This window comes from Oncorhynchus keta, chromosome 20 (assembly GCF_023373465.1).
Source record: "Oncorhynchus keta strain PuntledgeMale-10-30-2019 chromosome 20, Oket_V2, whole genome shotgun sequence".
NCBI lineage: Eukaryota > Metazoa > Chordata > Actinopteri > Salmoniformes > Salmonidae > Oncorhynchus > Oncorhynchus keta.
In genome coordinates, this window is record NC_068440.1 from 3,950,759 (window position 1) to 3,966,925 (window position 16,167).

A 16,167-nucleotide genomic window follows, 5' to 3' on the forward strand; every position below is an offset into this window, starting at 1 on the left:
ACATACTGGATGCGTCCCAAATGGCACCTTACTCCCTATATAGTGTATTATATTAAACCAACGGCCTGGTCAAAAATAGTGCACTAAATAGGGAATAGGGTGCAATTTGGGACGCATACATTAATGCCTCCTAGGAAAGGAATCCACTTCATGTTGGTCACTAATTAAATCAAAAACAGCCCCTGGTCCTAAATGACTCAATATTGCCAATACAATTATGAACATACAGTATTGCACACCCAGTCATGGGAGGGCCTGTTGATCTTGTGATGAATGAATGTCCTGGTTAACAACAGAGGTAATTACCCTGCATGTGTTCGATACATTTTGTTCATACGTACAACAATCTGGATGGAAGCCTTACCTCCTCCTCCAGCCAATCATTGTACTGCACGATACTCGCCATGGCAACATCAGCACCCTTCATATAAAACGTGATGTCACCTGTGGTCTCCTCCTAGAGCAGAATGAGAGAAAATGTAGATGTATAATCATATGAAAAACATTCCAGTACATATAGTACGAACACCAGACCTGAATTCAAATATAATTTTTGTTAACATGTCTAGATGGGGTTTGTACCATTCTGACTTTTCTACGGGTTCCATTAGAGCAGGAAAGCTCAACCAAGCACAGCTTAAGTCTCTGAAATGATTTTAAATAGTATTTAAACCCAGGACTGACTAACACACACACACACACACACACACACACACACACACACACACACACACACACACACACACAGTACCAGTGAAAAGTTTGGACACACCAACTCATTCAAGAGTTTTTCTTTATTTTTTAAAATGTTCTACATTGTAGAATAATAGTGAAGATATCAGAACTATGAAATAACACATATGGAATCATGTAGCAACCAAAAAAGTCCAAATACAGTTGAAGTCTGAAGTTTAAATACACTTAGGTTGGAGTCATTAAAACTCATTTTTCAACCACTCCACAAATTTCTTGTTAACAAACTATAGTTTTGGCAAATGTTTACGGACAGATTATTTCACTTAAAATTCACTGTGTCACAATTCCAGCGGGTCAGAAGTTTAAATACACTAAGTTGACTGTGTCTTTAAACAGCTTGGAAAATTCCTAAAAATAATGACATGGCGTTAGAAGCTAATTGACATAATTTGAGTCAATTGGAGGTGTACCTGTCGATGTAGTTCAAGGCCTACCTTCAAACTCAGTGCCTCTTTGCTTGACATCATGGGAAAATCAAATCGAAATCAGCCCAAAACTCAGAAAACAAATGTGTAGACCTCCACAAGTCTGGTTCATCCTTGGGAGCAATTTCCAAACACCTGAAGGTGCCACGTTCATCTGTACAAAATATAGTACGCAAGTATAAACACCATGGGACCAAGCAGCCATCATACAGTTCAGGAAGGAGACGTGGTCTCCTAGAGATGAACGTACTTTGATGCAAAAAGTATAAATCAATCCCAGAACAACAGCAAACAACAAAGCACCCTGTGAAGATGCTGGAGGTAACAGGTACAAAAGTATCTATATCCACAGTAAAACAAGTCCTATATCGACATAACCTGAAAAGCCACTCAGCAAGGAAGAAGCCACTGCTCCAAAACCGCCATAAAACAAGACAGACTACGGTTTGCAACTGCACATGGGGACAAAGATCGTACTTTTTGTAGAAATGTCCTCTGGTCTGATGAAACAAAAATAGAACTGTTTGGCCATAATGACCATTGTTATGTTTGGAGGAAAAAGAGGGAGGCTTGCAAGCAGAAGAACACCATCCCAACCGTGAAGCACGGGGGTGGCAGCATCCCGTTGTGGGGTGCTTTGCTGCAGGAGGGACTGGTGCACTTCACAAAATAGATGGCATCTGGAGGTAGGAAAATTAGGTGGATATATTGAAGCAACATCTCAAGACATCAGTCAGGAAGTTAAAGCTTGCTCGCAAATGGGTCTTCCAAATGGTCAATGAACCCAAGTATACTTCCAAAGTTGTGGCAAAATGGCAAAGGACAACAAAGTCAAGGTATTGGAGTGGCCATCACAAAGCCCTGACCTCGACCCTATAGAAAATGTGTGGGCAGAACTGAGAAAGTGTGTGCGAGCAAGAAGGCCTACAAACCGGACTCAGTTACACCATCTCTGACAGGAGGAATGGGCCAAAATTTACCCAACTTATTGTGGGAAGCTTCTGGAAGGCGACCCGAAGTCTTTGACCCAAGTTAAACAATTTAAAGGCAATGCTACCAAATACTATTTGAGTGTATGTAAACTTCTGACCCACTGAGAATGTGACGAAAGAAATAAAAGATTATAATAGTAGAGAGAAGAATTTATTTACTGACATTTCACATTCTTAAAATAAAGTGGTGATCCTAACTGACCTAAGACAGGGAATTCTTACTAGGATTAAATGTCAGGAATTGTGAAAAACTGAGTTTTAATGTATTTGGCCCACGCTTGGCATTCTCTCAACCAGCTTCATGAGGTAGTCACATGGAATGCATTTCAATTAACAGATGTTAATTGTTAAAAGTTAATTTGTGGAATTTTTTTCCTTCTTAATGCATTTGAGCCAATCAGTTGTGTTGTGACAAGGTAGGGGTGGTGTACAGAAAATAGCCCTATTTGGTAAAAGACCAAGTCCATATTATGGCAAGAACAGCTCAAATAAGCAATAACAAAAAAATGACAGTCCATCATTACTTTAAGACATGAAGGTCAGTCAATGTGGAAAATTTCAAGAACTTTTAAAGTTTCTTCAAGTGCAGTCACAAAACCATCAAACACTATGATGAAACTGGCTCTCATGAGGACTGCCACAGGAAATGAAGACAAAGTTACCTCTGCTGCAGAGGATACGTTCATTAGAGTTAGTAGCCTCAGAAACTGCAGCCCAAACAAATGCTTCAGAGTTCAAGTAACGGACACATCGCAACATCAACTGTTCAGAGGAGACCGTGTGAATCAGGCCTTCATGGTCGAATTGCTGCAAAGAAACCACTACTAAAGGACACCAATAATAAGAAGAGACTTGCTTGGGCCAAGAAACACAAGCAATGGACATTAGACCGGTGAAAATATGTCCTTTGGTCTGATGAGTGCAAATTTGAGATTTTTGGTTCCAACCGCCGTGTTTTTGTGAGACGCAGAGTTGGTGAACCGCATTTGAGGTTCCCACTGTGAAGCATGGAGGAGGTAGTGTGATGGTGCTTTGCTGGTGACACCATGTTATTTATGTTGAATTCAGGGCACTCTTAACCAGCATGGCTACCACAGCATTCTGCAGCGATATGCCATCCCATCTGGTTTGTGCTTAGTGGGACTATCATATATTTTTCAACAGAACAACAACCCAACACACCTCCAGGCTGTGTAATTTGACCAAGGAGAGTGATGGAGTGCAGCATCGGATAACCTGGCCTCCACAATCCCCCGACCTCGACCCAATTGAGATAGTTTGGGATGAGTTGGACAGCAGAGTGAAGGAAAAGTGGGCCAACAAGAGCTCAGCATATGTGGGAACTCCCTCAAGACTTTTGGAAAAGCATTCCAGGTGAAGCTGGTTGAGAGAATGCCAAGAGTGTGCAAAGCTGTCATCTATTCAAAAGGTGGCTACTTTGAAGAATCTCAAATATATTTTGATTGGTTTACAACTTTTTTGGTTACTACATGATTCCATATGTGTTGTTTCATAGTTTTGATGTCTTCACTCTTATTCTACAATGTAGAAAATAGTAAAAATAAAGAAAAACCCTGGAATGAGTAGTTGTGTCCAAACTTTTTACTGATACTGTAGTTTTGTTGACAATTACATGGATGGTAACTACATCCATACCCTGATGATGATGCCCATCCTCTTGCTCTCTGAGGTGAAGGGGAAGATCTGCAGGATGTAGTAAGTTAGGACCTGTCCTGCTGGGGTCTTCAGCTGCAGGGAGATCAGGTCCCTGTTCACCAGAGTCAGCCCTACGCTCTCCGTCCACCGCACCAGCGCCACCTGAAGAGGAGCAACGTACACACACACACACACACTAAGGTCAATGGTCAGGAACACACCTGCACTACTACACAGACCCAGGCCCTCTGTGCCTCTCACTAGGGGCTAGCTACGGGTCCACATAGAGGGTTCAGAGGTCAAGGTTAGGGGCTCTGTGTACGCTCACAGGGTCAACTTCATGATCGCCTTGAATCAAAGGAAACACACAGGAAAGTAACTGGTTCATTGTTAAGTATTATTCACAGCTGAGAGGGAATACAATGAGAGACAGAAGGAGACTGTTGGCCACATAGTAACAGAAGGACTAACTATAACTCAGTGGCCAATTATTACACAATAGAAGAATGGTGAATAATCCTGAAGTGATAGGCTATGCTTTAGATTAAGACATATGGTGAAGGGACAAATGTGTTATCCAGGACCATTATAATGGTTAATAAACAAAAAAATATACACATTTGGATCATTTGTTTTGTCCAATTATCTTAAGTATCACTTGCGGTCAAAAAGCATAAAAAGGTGACATGGCCAATAATTGAAAGAGAAAGGCAAGTAGTAAAACTGGGCTCTACTTAGTTATCATAATGAATGGGGATCTTTGTGTGCGTGTGCGTGTCCCTTCCCCAATAATGGGGCATATGCTCAACCAACACATCCATGCTCAGTGTGCCAAAATAAATACATTCTGTGGTTTAACAACTGGTTGTATTACACATTGAACTACAAGAACATGCTTTGCATTTCAAAATAGAGTCCAGTACACTATTGTGATGCAGTACAGCCCTTTACTGGATATAACCCAAAATCCTGAAGCATCCACAGTTGTAATATTGATAGTTTGTTGCCTTACAAATACTCTGTATACAATGCTCTAGGTGCCTTATCTCTGGAGTGGAGTCCATTCACAAACAGAGGAGTGTTTTTCCTGTTGTCTTTTCCCTCCACTCCTCAGCAGGAACTCCTGCCCCCCAAGTGAGTGTTCAGCTGCACACGACTCAATTCTCCACGGGTTCATTTTCAATTTGCTCACTCAAAGGTTGTTATTATACTCCTGACCTACAAATTGGAACTTCCTGCTAATACCCCATAATTTCTTTCTGTTTCCCCTTTGAGGTCCGTGCTAGAGCTGGCTGTATTTACTTAACACACATCTGTGAATCATAATCGCATGGGCGTACGTGCGGCACATATGTGTGTACAAATGCGTACAGAGTCAGGATTTAATACCTACCTCCTCAATCAAGTTTATCAGCTCCATGGGAACTGTTTAAAGCCATGTCAACTTTGATACAAACTGTATGTAAATCATGTGTTACACAAGTAATGTAAGAGACTACCCGTGACTACTTGACGACAATGGCAGACCGGTTTAAAGTACCCAATCAATCATTTCAATAGCATTCCCAAAGTTCTAGTGATCATGTATATCAACATGGCAGAGCTGCATTTAAAATGAGCAGCGGCTAAGCATTTCATGATGAAAATGGATCTGTAATAGCTCAATTCTTCCCACCATGTCATTACCAATCAGAACTAGGATTTTAACAGCACTCACTAAATATAATTTTCTTAATTGATTTAGGGTGGTCAAAATTCTAAATACTAGCTTGTGGCACTGTAGCTAATACGTGCATTTATGTAAAACATTCATACATGCCGACTCTGTAAATAAATGTCCTTGCATATGCAAGTCAAACAGCCAAACCAATGAATTGCTCCTTTGCCTGGTACTCCCATTGGGGTCCCCTTTTTCCATCGGATATCCTATTACCTCCTATTGGAGATGATAAACTCCTACTTCATGAGACTCCACGGTCATTAAATGCCATGGTCAAACATTCTCGGGCCAATGGCACCCTATTCAATGTAGGCCCTGTTCCAAAGTAGTGGAATATATAGGGAATAGGGTGCCATTTGAGATGCAGCCCTCCTCTGACATCACAGGGTCAGAGGTTAGAGCAGGGCCCTGTTCACAGCATGGTTGACCAGAAGGTCAACTGACCCCTGACCTCGGGTCGGCCCACTCCATCTCCTTAATGACGGCTCATTACATTAGCGAGAGTCAGCTAATTAAATATGGGCCTCATAGCGCTGCACTGACAGGGCTCTGCCACTGTTGTCAATGAGGCTGAGGCTAGCGAGAGAGGGAAAGGAGAGCTGAGGGGAGAGAGAAAGAACAAAGAGAGCGAGAAGGAGAGAGAGATGTGAGCAGAGATGGAGAGGAAAAGAGACACAGATAGGGGTGGGTGAGGGGGAACTGAACAACCACAGACCCTTCTCACCGTCTCTCAGAGAAAATTAAATATTGATCAATCCAAGCAGTGCCAGACAACAGAGGGAGATAGAGCCGAGTGTAAAGGGAAATAAATAAATATACACATGAAGGTGGGACAGGACGGGCGAGCAGGCAGGCAATTCCAGAGCAGACAAAGAGGGAAACCCAGATATATCTTTTGTAACCGTTTTATCTTCATTTGGACTGCTAGGTTGAGCTCGAGCCCAGTGCAAGTCAAGGTAAGTTTCACAAAGGCTTCAAAAAAATCATTGGGTCATGGGTGAGAAACACTTCACTATATGGTGGGATTAGCGATCCTTTGAGATGTATTGCATATTTATGACAAAGTTATATGGCGAAGACTCCTCATCCAGCAATCTGTCCCTGTGCCATGTATGTATTCAATATTCATCCAGGACTTTCTTGGATTTCTCAAAAAAATAGCAACCATATTTCCATCAGAATGGAAATAAATAATTGGGTAAGCACCGCCTGGTACTCATAAACGGCCCTACTCTAGGATTACACAGACAGGCAGTGGAAGGTGACGCCATAGGACTGCCGTTGGGGTCTTTATCAGTCCAGATTCTTCCTTAATTAGAGCTATGAATTATAAAGGACACAAACGCCTCTGATTAAAATAGCTTAACCTCTGACAACTTTATGGCCTCTGCGTTAACCTGGGCCTCAATGGAATGGCCATTATGACAAACGACAAAGATAATTTAGTGTTGAAGACGGACATCAGAGAGAAACCAGGGTTGTATTCAGTAGCGACTAAATGGAAAACAATGGACTGAAACAGGGAGGGGCTACATGTACTTGTCCAATAAGAAACGCTTGTTTCGGTATTCCGTTGCAAAACATTTTGCTTTGGTGTGAGTAATAAATACAACTCGGTGGAGTTCGAGCTGACCTCGTCAGGGCTGGAGGCCTGATAGGTGCGGTTGTCGTCGCTGAAGTCCTGGTCGGCCTCGGCGGCAGTGGACTCAGTCTCCCCGTTGGCGTGGGACTCGTAGACGGGCGTGACGTTGTGGCACAGCGCGATGGCCTTCACTGCCTCGTGGATACGGCTGCTGACGCTCCTGCGGACCTTGGGGGCCGCCGCCTTGGGGGCCTGGGCTGGCTGGGGCTTCCTAGATGGGGAGGAGCTGTTGCTGCTGTTGGACTGCTGGGTCTGGGAGCTCGGCTGTGGAGGCAAAGTACACGACATTTATTATTATTCTGCATACAGGGAGTGGACTATGATGACATGAAAAACAGACATTCCCTATAGGGAATTCCAAATAGCACTGGGCCACATTCAGTTGCCAAACATTCTCGAATGTTGCAGATAGAAATGCCATGACTAGAATCATTTACATTACATTTACGTCATTTAGCAGACGCTCTTATCCAGAGCGACTTACAAATTGGAATCGACATGACTCCTTGTTCTACATGTCGGATTAGCATGCTTGTTCTACATAGCATATTTCTATCTGAATGTTCCAAAACGTGTTCTCTGACAACTCCCATCAATTCAACTCAGTGGCGTCTCACGGCAGCCCACTGTGCCAGCTAGGTTTGACAGAGTTGATGTGTTCCACTGAAGCGGATGGTTTCGCCTTATTAACCCTTATTGCTGCTAGAAAGAGAGACTCCTACAAAGACGCAAAATGGAAACACTTCAGCAAGCCTACTACAATGGAGTGCTCACTTCACTATGAAGAATGGGAGAGGTAGTCAGTCAAGTTATGAGAGCTCCTTTTATTGCCAGCTGCCATTAACATCATGTTTCATTTCATCCCTCTCGCTCTCTTTTCAGAAAACCCTTCACTCTCTGTTTCAATCACTTACACCGGGGGTGGGTAAAAAAACTGTCTGATTAAAGCGATAAACATCTATTTGATTCCTCTGTCTACATTGACATCTGTAGTTAATAAATTACTTCCACCGAGTTGGCAGATCTGTACACAACTGCGCTCTATAGTGTACATTCAATGTAACAATGGCATCACCATAGCTTTGCACATTATATTAAATTGATTTATTCCTATGAATTACATAATGTTTACAGATGCCTGCATAATTCAATTTCACACATTGATATCTATATGCCCTTTGTTCGTCACAAACCATTACCCGCAGGGACCTATAATGAGGTTATGATAGATTTCCACGTAGCGTTTACAATCAACCTCTGACCCGCTCTGTCATCTCAGTAATAAAGGGAACATGAAACACACCAGCACGACAAATCAATGGCGCTGAAGCGCTAGCTGCTATTGAGCAATGTGCTAAAAAGACTCATCTTTCATTAGCCAAGCTTAAACAGAGTGCAGGCAGATGGTTCCATCCTCAGCACAGCTGTTAGGGGCCTGCCTGAGTGTGAACAATATAATTCAGTCATGCCTTCATCTAGAGATCAACCACCTAGAGGGAACGCTGTATTTTACTGTATGTCAGTGTAACGCTCAGGGACTGAGCTTGAATGAACAATGAAGAGGCCAAGAGGAGAAGTAGTGGAGAGAGAGGTTTAACTACGTGTCTCTTTATGAGGAGTTGTGAGCCATGATCTCTCCTGGTACCTATGAAAGTTAATAAAACAAAAGAGATCAATAGCTAACCTTTCTCCTGTTTATTCCCCTAAATGACAGGTGATGTTTGCACATGTTTACTAAAAGTTTCTCAAATTCAGTGAACCATTTAGGACAACACTAAGAATGTGGGATCACCTGTGCGTATGACTGCCCTATATGGCTCTGGATCTCGTCCATGGTGTCCGTCCCATAGGACACTGTCCCCAGGTGCAGCCGCTTGAAGATCATCTCGTTCTGTGTCAGAGTGCCTTCAATTCACAAAGCAGAATGAAGTGAGATTCGTATTAGAGGCAAACAACAAGTTCATGAGCGAGAGTCTCTCTATACCAGCACATAATTCACATACTGCTGATCATAGAGTCATTTTTGAGTGGGTCATGTATGCATTCTTATAGCTACAGTGTTACACCTAGGACTTCTTTCAGCATTGGTGGCAGAGTTTAGTGGGGGGGACAGACATTTGTCCTCAGAAGAATGCCTAATGACCACGTACCATCATGCATCTCATTACCCGTATGGACTCCCTGTCCTCTCCAACCAACCCAACACAGCATACAAGAGATACTGAGTGTTCCGACTAAAAACTACTGAAAATGGAGGCAGCGGCTCTCGTTTAATGGATGCTGCTTGCCAGAATGTGTATTGATACAGCGTAAACCTGATTAGGGGGCAACTACCTTCCAATAACATCACGGGCCGACAAGGTTATCCAATTCTAATGGATTGATAGTTTTTTGCTTTCTTTCCATGTGGTTTAACTATCAACTGGGATAAATAGGTAAGGAGGCTGGCTAATCTAGTCCTACTCTGCCTGGTAAGACAAAGAAGCATGTCGGGACCACCCCCAGAGTTGATCACTTTGATATAAGGTTTGGTTCTTGGAAAGGACACTCATTTGTTCTAAAAGAGTCAGAGAAAGAATACATGTAGAATAAACAAAAGAGAAATTAACTAACAATCTCATGTGAATTCTACCATTTTCAGGGGTGCAAACAGGTGAGGGCCTCAAAAGGTGACCACGTTTTTTGGGCACGGAAATTAGTGAAAAATCCATGTGGAGTGCAAGAACATTTGGTTATTTTTTGAGAATAACAGGTCCATAATACAGATATAAAAATAGTGTCCCGGTGTAAGGGGGAGTAGGGCTCATCATGACATCGCCATACATATACCATTCTTCAGATATACTACATATTCTATCCATATACTGTCGATATTGTCTATACATTCCATATACACACATATACAGTACCAGTCAAAAGTTTGGGCACACACTCATTCCAGGGATTTTCTTTATATTTTACAAATTTTCCACATTGCAGAATAATAGTGAAGATATCAAAACTATGAAATAACTCATATGGAATCATGCAATAACCCAAAAAGTTTTAAACAAATCAAAATATATTTTATATTTGAGATTCTTCAAAGTAGCCACCCTTTGGACATTCTCTCAACCAGCTTCACCTGGAATGATTTTCCAACAGTTTAAGAATGCCAAGAGTGTGCAAAGCTGTCATCAAGGCATATATCTATCTATCTATATATATATATATATATACACACACACGGAAGTTTAAATACACTTAGATTGGTGTCATGAAAAGTCATTTTTCAACCACTCCACAAATTCCTTGTTAACAAACTATAGTTTTGGAAAGTAGGTTAGGACATCCACTTTGTGCCTGACACAAGTAATTTTTGCAACAATTGTTTACAGACAGATTATTTCATTATCACAATTCCAGTGGGTCTGAAGTTTACATACACTAAGTTGACTGTGCCTTTAAACAACTTGGAAAATTCAAGAAAATCATGGCTTTAGAAGCTTGACAGGCTAATTAACATAATTGGAGGTGTACCTGTGGATGTATTTCAAGGCCTATCTTCAAACTCAGTGCCTCTTTGCTTGACGTCATGGAAAAACCAGCCAAGTCCACAGCAAAAACAATTGTAGACCTCCACAAGTCTGGTTCATCCTTGGGAGCAATTTCCAAAAGACTAAAAGGTACAATAGTATGCACGTATAAACACCATGGGACCACGCAGCCGTCATACTGCTCAGGAAGGAGACACGTTCCGTCTCCTAGAGATGAACGTACTTTGGTGCAAAAAGTGCAAATCATTCCCAGAACAGCAGCAAAGGACCTTGTGAAGATGCTGGAGGAAACAGGTAGAAAAGTATCTATATCCACAGTAAAACGAGTCCTATATCGACATAACCTGAAAGGCTGCTCAGCAAGGAAGAAGCCACTGCTCCAAAACCACCATAAAAAAGCCAGGCTACGGTTTGCAACTGCACATGGGGACAAACATTGTACTTTTTGGAGAAATGTAGAACTGTTTGGCCATAATGACCATCATTATGTTTGGAGGAAAAAGAGGGAGGCTTGCAAGCCGAAGAACACCATCCCAACTGTGAAGCACGGGGGTGGCAGCATCCTGTTGTGGGGGTGCTTTGCTGCAGGAGGGACTGGTGCACTTCACAAAATAGATGGCATCATGAGGTAGGAAAATTAGGTGGATATATTGAAGCAACATCTCAAGACATCAGTCAGAAAGTTAAAGCTTGGTCGCAAAGGGGTATTCCAAATGGACAATGACCCCAAGCATACTTTCAACGTTGTGGCAAAATGGCTTAAGGACAACAAAGTCAAGGTATTGGAGTGACCATCACAAAGCCCTGACCTCAATCCTATAGCAAATGTGTGGGCAGAACTGAAAAAGCGTGTGCGAGCAAGGAGGCCTACAAAGCTGACTCAGTTACACCAGCTCTATCAGAAGAAATGGGCCAAAATTCACCCAACTTATTGTGGGAAACTTATGGAAGTCTACCCGAAACGTTTGACCCAAGTTAAAAAATGTAAAGACAATGCTACCAAATACTAATTGAGTATATGTAAACTTCTGACCCACTGCGAATGTGATGAAAGAAATAAAAGCTGAAATAAATCACTCTATTATTCTGATATTTCACATTCTTAAAATAAAGTGGTGATCCTAACTGACCTAAAACAGGGAATTCTTACTAGGATTAAATGTCAGGAATTGTGAAAAACGGAGTTTAAATGTAAACGTCCGACTTCAACTGTACATATATTCAGGACTCCGACATTACTCATCCTATATTTCTTAATTCCAATCTTTTACATGTGTATTATTGTGGATTGTTAGATATTACTGCACTGTTGGCGTTAGTTGTGTTCCTATTTCGGTACACCCGCAAAAACATCTGCTAAATATGTGTATGCGACCAATACAATATTATTTGAAGTATTTGAGGGATTTAATAATAAGACATGAAAGTTAATGAATAAAAGGTTTTTGGAGTGTTCCATGCTCAATCAAACACATTGTACCCTCAAATGAGTGACTTAGGTGAGAAAAAAAATGTTCAGCTGCCCCTTTAAGGACGGTAGGTTGCCATGGTAACTGTCGAGAATCTCTGACATCTCTTGGTTAGTTAGCAGTTGCATCAATCGCAAACTAACATTGAAAAATAACCTAACAAAACTATGTAAATAGCCAAGAAACTATAACAAAGTCACACTTTAATAGACCTTCTGGTAAACCCAAACAACAACTATGTTTTATTTCAGCACCACACTCACATCACATATCTGACAACCCTTTCTTTGACATTCTTTTTGTAGGATGCGTTGGGATGCATTCTGCGCACAGTCAATGATTTCGAAATGAGAAATTATACAGATCTACACAATTCATGTGGACGGCCTATTTTGACATCAAAACAGTGAATATCGCCGAAAAGCGACAAGCTTGCATCCCTGATGGTTACATTTGGTCATACTACAGTGGCTTTGTGTCCTGTCACCTGTTTTGTCAGTCAGTAGGTAAACCAGGCGGCCCAGCTCCTCGGGAATGGTACTGGTCCGTACCACAGTACCAGGGATGTTTTCATCTTTCATGATCATCCAACCGTAGGCCGACTTCCCCATGTCCAGATTGACACGCAAGCTGCAGATACAAATAAAACAGAGGTCAAGTCAAATATGTGTTAACCTTTTGCGTGTAGGGGGCAGTATTTTTGTTTTTGGCTAAAAAAAACGTACCCATTTGAAACAGCCTATTTCTCAGCCCCAGAAACTAGAATATGCATATAAATTGTCATATTATGATAGAAAACACTCTAAAGTTTCCAAAACTATAAAAATATTGCCTCCATTTAAAGGGATATCAACCAGATTCATTTTCTATGGCTTCCCTAAGGTGTCAACAGTCTTTAGACTGTTTGAAAAATGAAAAATGAGCGTGAAAGATCACATTGCGTAAGTGGATAGGTGGGGGCACTCAGTGAGTTTTGCTCTACAGAGTAAAGCGGCCATTGTTTCTCCCGGTGTTTTTGAAAAACCTAAACACCCGTTTATCAAATATTATCAAATATATATTTATAAAAACAACCTGATTGATTATAAAAAAACGTTTGACATGTTTCTGTGGACATTATGGATATTATTTGGAATATACATCTGCGTTGTTGTGACTGCTCTTTCCTGTGGATGTCTGAACATAACACGACAAACAAACTGAGGTATTTTGGGTATCAAAATAATATTTATGGAACAAAAGAAACATTTGTTGTGTAACTGGGAGTCTCGTGAGTGAAAACATCCGAAGATCAAAGGTAAACGATTAATTTAATTGCTTTTCTGATTTTCGTGACCTAGCTACTTAATGCTTAGTGTACATAATGTTATGTTATGCTATCGATAAACTTACAAACGCTTGGATTGCTTTCGCTGTAAAGCATAATTTCAAAATCTGAGACGACAGGTAGATTAACAAAAGGCTAAACTGTGTTTTGCAATATTGCACTTGTGATTTCATGAATATTAATATTTTTTAGTAATATTATTTGACTGTTGCGCTATGCTATTCAGCGGTTGCTGACGAAAAGGATCCCGCTAACGGGATGGGTAGCGTCAAAATACACTGCTCAAAAAAATAAAGGGAACACTAAAATAACACATCCTAGATCTGAATGAATGAAATATTCTTATTAAATACTTTTTTCTTTACATAGTTGAATGTGCTGACAACAAAATCACACAAAAATGATCAATGGAAATCAAATTTATCAACCCATGGAGGTCTGGATTTGGAGTCACACTCAGAATTCAAGTGGGAAACCACACTACAGGCTGATCCAACGTTGATGTAATGTCCTTAAAACAAGTCAAAATGAGGCTCAGTAGTGTGTGTGGCCTCCACGTGCCTGTATGACCTCCCTACAACGCCTGGGCATGCTCCTGATGAGGTGGCGGATGGTCTCCTGAGGGATCTCCTCCCAGACCTGGACTAATGCATCCGCCAACTCCTGGTGATGGAGCGGGACATGATGTCCCAGATGTGCTCAATTGGATTCAGGTCTGGGGAACGGGCGGGCCAGTCCATAGCATCAATGCCTTCCTCTTGCAGGAACTGCTGACACACTCCAGCCACATGACATCAAGCATTGTCTTGCATTAGGAGGAACCCAGGGCCAACCGCACCAGCATATGGTCTCACAAGGGGTCTGAGGATCTCACCTCGGTACCTAATGGCAGTCAGGCTACCTCTGGCGAGCACATGGAGGGCTGTTAGGCCCCCCAAAGAAATGTCACCCCACACCATGACTGACCCACTGCCAAACCGGTCATGCTGGAGGATGTTGCAGGCAGCATAACGTTCTCCACGGCGTCTCCAGACTGTCACGTCTGTCACATGTGCTCAGTGTGAACCTGCTTTCATCTGTGAAGAGCACAGGGTGCCAGTGGCGAATATGCCAATCTTGGTGTTCTTTGGCAAATGCCAAACGTCCTGCACGGTGTTGGGCTGTAAGCACAACCCCCACCTGTGGATGTCGGGCCATCATACCACCCTCATGGAGTCTGTTTCTGACCGTTTGAGCAGACACATGCACATGTGTGGCCTGCTGGAGGTAATTTTGCAGGGATCTGGCAGTGCTCCTCCTTGCACAAAGGCGGCGGTAGCGGTCCTGCTGCTGGGTTGTTGCCCTCCTACGGCCTCCTCCACGTCTCCTGATGTACTGGCCTGTCTCCTGGTAGCGCCTCCATGCTCTGGACACATGGCTGACAGACACAGCAAACCTTCTTGCCACAGCTGGCATTGATGTGCCATCCTGGATGAGCTGCACTACCTGAGCCACTTGTGTGGGTTGTAGACTCCATCTCATGCTACCACTAGAGTGAAAGCACCGCCAGCATTCAAAAGTTACCAAAACATCAGCCAGGAAGCATAGGAACTGAGAAGTGGTCTGTAGTCACCACCTGCAGAACCACTCCTTTATTGGGGTTGTCTTGCTAATTGCCAATAATTTCCACTTGTTGTCTATTCCATTTGCACAACAGCATGTGAAATTTATTGTCAATCAGTGTTGCTTCCTAAGTGGACAGTGATTTCACAGAAGTGTGATTGACTTGGAGTTACATTGTGTTGTTTAAGTGTTCCCTTTATTTTTCTGAGCAGTGTATGTTTTAAGCAAGCAAAATTAAATCCAACTACCATGATTGTACTCAAACAATGTCACCCAATAATATACGATTTTGGAAAGGTTAAAAATGTAAAACATCACAACTGAAAAATATATGGCACATGGTGATAGGTGGGATGGGCTGAGAGTGGCTGAGATTAAAGAGCTTATGTTTGGTAATGTATTATAGTTACGTGACTGCTTTATTTAAAAGTACCATGTATGTGAAATGTATATGTAGCAAAAAAGCTGAAAAAAACTACGAAATTTGTCCCCCGAAGAGGGGTTAATAAACAAAAAATAATAATGTTACCCAACAAGAGTCAAAGACTAATTAGAGCAGTGAAATGGATGCCATGCTGTACCATAGTTAGATACACTATCTACACTGTGTGTACCTCTATGTGCTGTACCTGATGGGGATGATGTAGGAGAATAGCACGATGAAGCGGAACAGGTTGCGAAACCAGGGGCCCACAAAGCCCTGCAGCGCTACCATGACAATAGACAGGACAACCTGAGCCAGGAACAGAGCCTTGGTAAGGCGGTTTAGCTCCAGGTCCAGCAGACCCACCTGTTGAGGCGAAAGAGGTCAGGGTTCAGAGGTTAAAGGCTAAAAAGACAGACAAATCATCCACTGGGACTAGATATGCTTGGTTTCGTTGACTCTTAATGCATGCATGTATTTATTATGGATCCCCATTGACAGCAGCTACTGTTCCTTGGGTCCTGCCATATTAAGGCATTTATATACAATTAAAAACATTACATTTCATAACACATTAACTGTGTACCCTCAGGTCACTACTCTACTACTACATATCTG

The 16,167-nt window shown here is 42.0% G+C and overlaps 1 protein-coding gene across 1 annotated transcript in view; it reads right to left on the bottom strand.

Moving 5' to 3' along the window:
• atp9b (ATPase phospholipid transporting 9B) overlaps positions 1-16,167 on the bottom strand; it is a 59,049-nt gene that overhangs the window by 14,480 nt on the left and 28,402 nt on the right. Inside the window, exons 12-17 of the mRNA XM_052471901.1 lie at positions 15,755-15,915; positions 12,684-12,826; positions 8,984-9,096; positions 7,183-7,455; positions 3,830-3,991; positions 365-457 (exon numbers count right to left, since the gene is read on the bottom strand). Coding sequence (XP_052327861.1) covers positions 365-457; positions 3,830-3,991; positions 7,183-7,455; positions 8,984-9,096; positions 12,684-12,826; positions 15,755-15,915 — 945 coding nt within the window. The remainder of the gene's footprint in view (positions 1-364; positions 458-3,829; positions 3,992-7,182; positions 7,456-8,983; positions 9,097-12,683; positions 12,827-15,754; positions 15,916-16,167) is intronic.